The sequence below is a fragment of the Triticum aestivum genome, chromosome 5A (assembly GCF_018294505.1).
Source record: "Triticum aestivum cultivar Chinese Spring chromosome 5A, IWGSC CS RefSeq v2.1, whole genome shotgun sequence".
NCBI lineage: Eukaryota > Viridiplantae > Streptophyta > Magnoliopsida > Poales > Poaceae > Triticum > Triticum aestivum.
Window position 1 is genome coordinate 669,821,401 of NC_057806.1, and position 7,951 is coordinate 669,829,351.

The following is a 7,951-nucleotide window of genomic DNA, read 5'->3' on the forward strand; positions in this document are numbered from 1 at the left end:
CGGCGTGCGGGGAAGCGGCGGGTGCCGGTGATGGAGCTCCGGGCGGGCGGCGGCTGGAGGCAGGCGGCGATGGGGACGAAGGCCCCGGGCGGCGGCGCGGTTCCACGGGCCGGGGAGGGCCGGCTATGGGCCCGAGCGGGCTCCCGGCGGCGGTGGAAGGCGCGGCCACTCAGGCTGCGCCACGTGGCGGCGGTGGGAGGCGTCCGGACATGTCCGTCGGTGGGCGCTTTGTCCGGCGGCGCGCGGAGGAAGGAGAGATTAGGGTTAGGGGTGGATTGCACCGCGAATTTTTGGAGGGGGGTGTATATATAGGCATAGGGGGAGTTAGGAGAGTCCAAATGAGGTGCGGTTTTCGGCCACGCGATCGTGATCGAATGCTCTAGGACATGGAGCAGAGTTTGGTGGGTTTTGGGCCAAAATGGAGGGGTGTTGGGCTGCAACACACACGAGGCCTTTTCGGTCCCTCGGTTAACCGTTGGAGTATCAAACGAAGTCCAAATGATACGAAACTTGACAGGCGGTCTACTGGTAGTAAACCAAGGCCGCTTGGCAAGTCTCGGTCCAATCCGGAAATGTTTAATCCCCACACACGAAAGAAAGCTAGAAATGACCACCGGAGGAGAACGAAGCGCCGGAATGCAAAACGGACAACGGGGAAAATGCTTGAACGCATGAGATGAACACGTATGAAAATGCAATGCACATGATGACATGATATGATATGCATGACAACGATAACAACACACGTAGACAAAGACCCTAACCCGAGAAATAAATATAACTTAACGCCGGAAACGGCAAGAGTTGGAGTACAAATAGGGAAAGTTACATCCGGGTGTTACATAGGGCTTATTGAGCTGCGCCCTCAGCAGAACTTTTATACTTTGTCGTGGGACTTGGGTGTGTGTGTTCTGGACTAGTGCTTGTATGTGTGCTCTTGGCGATTTGCTTTATTTATAAAGCGGGGCCAAAGCCTTTTTCGGTAATTAACATATACCTACAAATTATGCTATTTGAGAGCATCTTTAATCGTCCCCTAATAATAGGGATGTCAAAAGAAATTACAACTTTTGGAAATTAGACTTATCTATGCATCACCAAAAGGTCTTAAAGTCCCAAAATACTTTTGGACTAATCAAAAACCAAAAATCCTGTAATAGGTATCCTTACCTTGTTAAACCCCTCTTCCCGCTCCTGAATTTCATAGTGGTCCCCACATCTATTTTCGCTCTAATCTCACCACATAACCGCATAGTTTTTCGTAGCAAACCCCTCCATAGGTGTATCATTGTTCATGAAAAACCGCATCCCCTTCCCAAAAGATTGGCAGAATACGATTATTCCAATGTAATAAATATTTGCGAGAGGAACATTTTGGTTCCAACATTGCCGTGATTGGTGCCAACCCTCTTTATTGATATTATCTTGCTATGCTACCACTTATTTGGTCACAGTGCCTGCTACTTATGCTATGGTGAGATGCTGCATGATGCATGTCGATGTCTATCATAGGAGCCTGATCGTTTTCTTTGACGTGTTGACAATCAAGAAGTATTGATTTCGTGGTCAGTTGGTTCTTACAAGTATGTTATTACCAAAGCTTGGTGGATCCATGTGTGTAGACATCAAGCAATGTTTAGTACCTCCGTCCGGTTTATTAGGCCCCCTTTTATTTTGCACCAAAGTTTGACCATGAATTTGAACTTATAAAATGCAAATTATATTTCATAATAATTATACCTAGAAAACCTCTATGAAATAGAAATCCATCAGTATAGTTTCTATATTATATGCTTTACAATATTTTAGTCAAATAGATGGTCAAAGTTGGACCCAAAATATGAGGGGGCCTAATAAACCCGGACGGAGGGATTACTTGTTAGTGTATGTACACATGGTGCTTAATGCAGGGCTTGCAAGGATTCAACTATCTGTTTGGTTCTAATGACACAAGACATGTGACATCTATGCTTCATGCCACTCATGTTATGTTTAATGGAATGCAGGCATATTATGATATGTCACCACAATTACTGAGTATTTGATTTGAAAATTAGCATGCCATCCTTTGCAAATGTAGATGTGATATACCTAGGGGGGGCCACACCAAGAGATCTAGATCGGGCTAATACTTCTTTCATCAACGTCTACGTAGGATGCACGACAGACCATTCTCTGCGCCAATACATCTTCATGTTCTATCTGTTATACATGTTTTACTTAATCACTAGAGTCAGATTATTGCTTGTTATAATTGTGCTAGGTGATTACATGTAAAAACGGGTGCTCGAGTAGCATGCATTTTGTCCTCTGGGTCAGAAGAATGAACTCAGAGCTGCAGTGGGAAGTATCAATACCAAGAAGTTACTAGGGAGTATCTATACATGTTATTGGTTTAACATGAAATTCAATTTCACTCATCGATTTTTCAGTTGAGAGTTTGCATCCTCGTGGATGTTTGTCTCCAGTTTGTATCGCTTTGGATAAGACCATAAAATAACGATCTCAATCCAATATATGTGCAAGTCAGAATGTTATTAGTGGTGTAAAATGCACACAGCACGGTCACACAATTCTCCAAACATGGAAGGAATCAACGGACCACTGTGTGTACAGTACGAGAGGTACTCGTCAGGGCTTGTTCATATGTGCCGATATGGGTACCCAATCCTTGACCACTGTTCGTATAGCCCATGACAAAACTTGATGAACACTTGTTGTCAGGAAACAGCTAAACATACACAAGAAACAAAAATCTGTAACAGTGCCCAACCAAATACAACAACAGATTGGTATCTTTTCATGTCGGCCAAATCCCAATATAATACACCACTCCATACATTGATACATACATGCACGGATTACACTCACGGACACACACCCAACTATTACAATCTGGTCACAAACAGCTGAACTTTAGATAGTACTGCCATTCAAAACATTTAACATAAAAACTATACTACATTAATTCATGCAGATATTTTTCAAAACAAATCAATCAAATATATGCAAACATAGAACACAAAGACGATTACAAAGTTACAATTACAAATAGCTTCTTCTGCATGCTTTTATGAATTGATGTGCTCGATCTAGAGACACCTTCCTCCATAGCCTGCACTCGTGAACAATGCCTGCTTGATCTCGTCGGTGCTTGTCACTCGGCTCCTCCCTTCCTCCTATATACACCACAGACACCATGCATCGACGATCGAATTTTAATAGTGCAGAGAACATGTACACTCGGCCAAGAAATTAATGGAAAATTTTGCTCCTCGAAAAAAAGACACATGATAATTCCTTACTTGTGAGCAGGATGCCTGCATGGCGAAGTCGCCGAAGCAGCTGACGACGCACTGCTCGATCTCCAGCCCCAGCACGTCCAGCGCACTCACCGTCGAGATCAGCACGCCGGGGCTTGTGGCGCAGCAGAGGTCGATTCTGGTTTCGCCGTCGCCCTGCTTCTCGATGACAAACTGTATGGATAACAATCAGTTCAGATTTGATGTCTGGATCCTTTAAATTGACCAGCTGCTTAAGCGAAGTGTGTACCTTTGTGGAATTCCTCATCGGCATCTCCTCGCTGCTACCGATGAAGACATTTTTCCTGGTATTCAGCAGGTTCAGCTCCTCTGGCGTAACGCCGATCTCCTCCTCGATGGTTTTGATCCTCTCGGTTAGCTCATTCACGTAGTCTATGGTGTCCCCGAGGATCGAGGTCCTATCCATCTACATATTGATCGATTGATTCGATCTAAAGATGTTAACTAAGGTCCACGACTCAAATTGAAAGCTGATACTTGATAGGAATTAAGAAATCACTAGCTAGGTTACTTAATTAGGTCACAGGACAAATGCGAGTTGCCACACACACCTTGGTAACCTTGGGCACGATGGAGCGGAGCATGGAGAGGCGGTCGTTGAGACGCTTCCGGCGCCGCCTTTCCGCCATGAGGTTCTTGGACGTAGTGCCGCCGTTGAGCTTGCTTCTAGGGTGGGCGCCGGAGAAGACGCCCCTGGTCATCTCCGAGCTCTCCCCGGCGCCTCCTGCTCCGAACACGAACGGCAGCGGTGACGACGGCGCCCCACCACCGCGATGCAGGTTGCCGCCGCTCGGGTCGTCCTCCGCCATGGCGTCGTGCAGTGGATCCTGAGCGAGCGCCTGGCCGGCCCCAGGCCCAGGGACGATGCCGACGCAGCTCCTGTAAGGGTTGCACACTTCGCTGAGGCAGTCGAAGTTGAACTCCTCATGCGGCTGGTGCGGTGGCGCCATGGGGTGCTGAAACGGGCAGGCAAAGTCCATGCCGCTGCTCGCCTCGGCGGTGCCCTCGCCGCCGTAGAAGAGGAGGTCGCTCGTCGTCATTATGCCGCTGCCCGGGTACGCCTGCCACGGAGCCGGAGCCGGCGCCGGCGCCTCCTTCCGCCGCACGGACATAGCTCGTCCAGGAACGACTGGTCGTCAAGCTTATTCATGCCGCCCAAGTTCTAGACTTGTATAGTAAGGGCATCTCCAGCCGCGCCTCCAGGAAGGCATTTCCAGGCGTTTTTTTTTGCGCCGGCGCCGAAAAATCGGTCCAGTCGCGTCCTCAGGAACCCGATTTTCGCCGGCTTGAGCCGAAAACAGCGCCGGCGGACCCAGACCGAACCCGGCGCGCTGGGGGGCGCCCGGGGACGCCGGGGCGAACTGTTTTGGCGTGAAACAGCCGCGAGCCCGCCGTGTCAGCGACTCTACCCTCTTCTCGGCCCTTCGTCGTCCTCATCGCCTCATTTCCCGCGGCGAATCAATGCCAAAGCTGCCGCGCCGGTCAGCCTGCGCCATTGATGCCTCACGGGCGGCGCAGTGAAGACCGGATGACGTGCGTCCCTCGCCCTCCCTCGCCCGCCACGCGTACTCACGGCGGCTCGCACACGGGCGGCGCCTCGGCCTATATATGACGCGCTGAGCCCTCCGGCAGCTCGAGGCCACCAACGGCATCGAGCCCTCCGGCAGGCTCAACGCCGTCGGCCGGCGTCGGTGGTGGGGCGTGCCCGGGCGCACGTTGGAGGCCGTCCTCGAGTACATCGAGGGCGGCAACACGTCGCGCCTCGAGTACCCCGCTCCCCCGTCCTTCACACGCCGCCGGGAAGCTCCTAGACCCCGAGGCGCATGGAGACCGGGGGGTCCTCCTCCTCGTCCGGCGGCTCCTCCTGCCTCCACCTCCGCCCCGTCAAGCCGGAGCCCCAGAGCGCGCCTGTCAGCGCGCGCACCCGCAGCTTCGGCTCCGCATCAGCGAGAACACCTCCCCCACCGGCCGCTTCGTCTTCGTCGAGCCCAAGCCGGAGCCCGGCCTCCCCGTGGAGTACGAGGAGATAGCCCGGCATGGCTTCTCCGACGAGGACGCCCTGCGGTGGGCGCGGGACGACTACCTCCGCGACGAGATGGTCCGGCAGCACCGGGCCCTGGAGGAGATCGCCGCCCGCAAGCGTGGGCGCGAGGACGAGCACGGCGTCGTGGTCCTCAGCGACGACGACGACGCCCCCGGACCGTCCAACCTGCCGCGCCAACCGGGGGAGGGATGCAGCAGGGACGGCGGAGGCGTCGGCGGGGTCGACGACGACGACGACGACGGCGGCGGTGACTACACGCGGTTCTACCGCCTCCTCGACATGTAGAACCGCGTGGGCGGGCGGCGAGGCGGGCGGCGAGGGAGACGGCGGGGGTAGCCCGCGGTAGTTTTTCCCTTTTTTGTAAAGTATGTTTAAATTTGAACGAACTCGCCGATGTTTGCGTTAAATTTGAGTCGTGTTTGCGTCGTATTTGACTTTTTTAAATTTCATGGGGGGCCGCGACTGGGGGGCATCACACCTGCAGTGCGCGGTTTAGCGCCGGTACACCCCCATGGAGCGATTTTTTGCTCTTCCTGAAAGGCCAACGGCTGGAGATGCCCTAAGATATACTATAGCATCTCTAGAATATGCTTGCTTCCCTTCATTTCTCTCCCAGCTAAGTTGCGTAAACTCCTCACGCTTATACTCCCACTCCCGGCAAGCAACGCGGCCAGTAGCTTAGCTAGCAGTAGCAGTAGCAGTAGAGCACTGCCACAGCCCACAGGTCCACAAGAACACGACACGGCCAACTTGCAGCCTGGCTAGGAGGGGGGTCGTCACGGAAGGAAGCAACCTGGGAGTTAAATGCGGTGTGACAAACCCAAGCGACAATCATTCCTTGGCATCAACTGGCTAGTCACTGATCTCTGGTGTGGTCACGGCTGGCTGGCTGCACCGGCCGGGTAGGTCAGGCAGAAAATGGCCAAGGGCTACCCTGAGAATGGAATGGAATCTCCCCGTTATTTTAACTATTTGGGAGCTTTGCTTGCATGCATGCGGCTTCAATTATCGTCCATGCATGTGGTTTTAGCCTGTCGCCGGCGGCGATCGACGCCTGGCAACCAATCATCGAGCGAAAGGAATTCGTTGTGCGTGTTGTTTAATTATACTATGCGTGTGTATGGGTCGGATCGGAGGGCTAATCAGCGATCTTGTTCTTGTTTAATCACGAAACTCGTCTTTGTTTATTTAATGAAAGAAAAGACAGAGCTTCCTTTGCCGTTTTGGCAGCTCGGCCACCGTGACAGAGCTACTACGCCGGGATCCATGTGGACTGGTCGCGTGCGCCGCCGTTTTCGATCAGGGCTGCGCGAGCAGCTAGCTTTGCTAGCAGCGTGGCCGTCTCGATCGGGCCGGCGTGGTGATCGCTGCGCTGGCGACGCAACCGCCCGGCGCGAATATTATTAGCTCGATCGATCGGTTAATCATGCCGCCCGGTTGCGTGAGTGATGAGTCCTGAAGGATCGATTGGATCGTGTGGGTCTCGTTGTCCGGGAGATTTAGGGGGTACTACTTGACCAGTCCTCGTTCATCTTCGCGAGCTTTCGGATCGATCGTGACTCATGCATGGAGACAACACAAAAACAACACGCAGGCACTACGGACCAGAATTGCTTGCCGATCGACCGATCGATCGGGCCTGCACGCACGCGTGCATCACTATTCGTGTCTCCGTGCACTTGACGATCCATATCGCCGCGGCCGGTCGGTCCCTTGCGCAAACCATTTAATGCAAGTGCGTAAGTGCCGGCGGATGCACTGCAGCAAATATTCAAACGGAGATGCTTTGGGTACGCGCAAGATCCAAGGCCTGGCCTCATGGGGTCAATAGCTCATGTGCGACACATTTGAGGTGAAATGGAAGGAGTGCAACGTGGTTGTCGAAAATAGCTCAGGTGCAACGTTTCAGAAGCTCAAATAGCCAAGACCCACTCGGGCGATTAAAATGGTCGTCAATGAGAGTGAGGTTATGTTTAAGACATGTGGGTCCCACTTGACAGTGCATCTAGTTACGGCCCCACTTGGCAGTGCATTAGAAGAGACGTGTCCACGTGCCTATATGAATCAAGTGAGATGTGACCCGTTGCTCCCTCCTCTTCGTTCTCGACGGTGAGCCGGTGACGGCGCCAGAGCTTTTTTCACGATGACAGCTGCGGCGGAGCTTTCGTTTTGGCGACGGCGGCAGCTGTGGTGAGTGAATCCGGAACACTTATCCTGTTCCCCTCCTTGTCGAGTTGGATCTCACCGCATCGCCTCTGTTTCCCTCTGTTTTTTGGTCGATTTGATCCAGATTTGGGTGCTGGGGAGGGGGGCTGGCTGCGATGGAGCCGCCAGAGACAACAACATCGACTAGGTATGTGCGTCCTTTCCAACCTATGCGATTTGTGCCTCGTCAGTTTCCGCTAGCTCACACTGCCTGCCATTGACAAACATGGTCGATGGTGCTAGGACATTCGAATCCACTGTCGAATTCTTTCCTTCTAATGCGAAGCTAGGTGATGGTAGCGTGCGACACATAGCGAGAGATACAATTGTGAAATGGGTGGTTGAATTTGCAGAGATTGATCCACAGGAAATACAGAGC

The 7,951-nt window shown here is 52.5% G+C and overlaps 1 protein-coding gene across 1 annotated transcript; it reads right to left on the reverse strand.

The window, feature by feature from the left end:
• Positions 1 to 2,822: 2,822 nt before the first annotated feature.
• Positions 2,823 to 4,482, reverse strand: LOC123105852 (transcription factor BHLH3-like). Its single transcript, XM_044528015.1, has 4 exons — positions 3,875 to 4,482; positions 3,553 to 3,729; positions 3,306 to 3,476; positions 2,823 to 3,179 (listed from the first exon to the last, which is right to left on the reverse strand). The coding sequence occupies exons 1-4, from the start codon at positions 4,433 to 4,435 to the stop codon at positions 3,093 to 3,095; spliced, it is 996 nt and encodes a 331-aa protein (XP_044383950.1). The 5' UTR covers positions 4,436 to 4,482; the 3' UTR covers positions 2,823 to 3,092.
• Between the last annotated feature and the right edge of the window lie 3,469 nt (positions 4,483 to 7,951).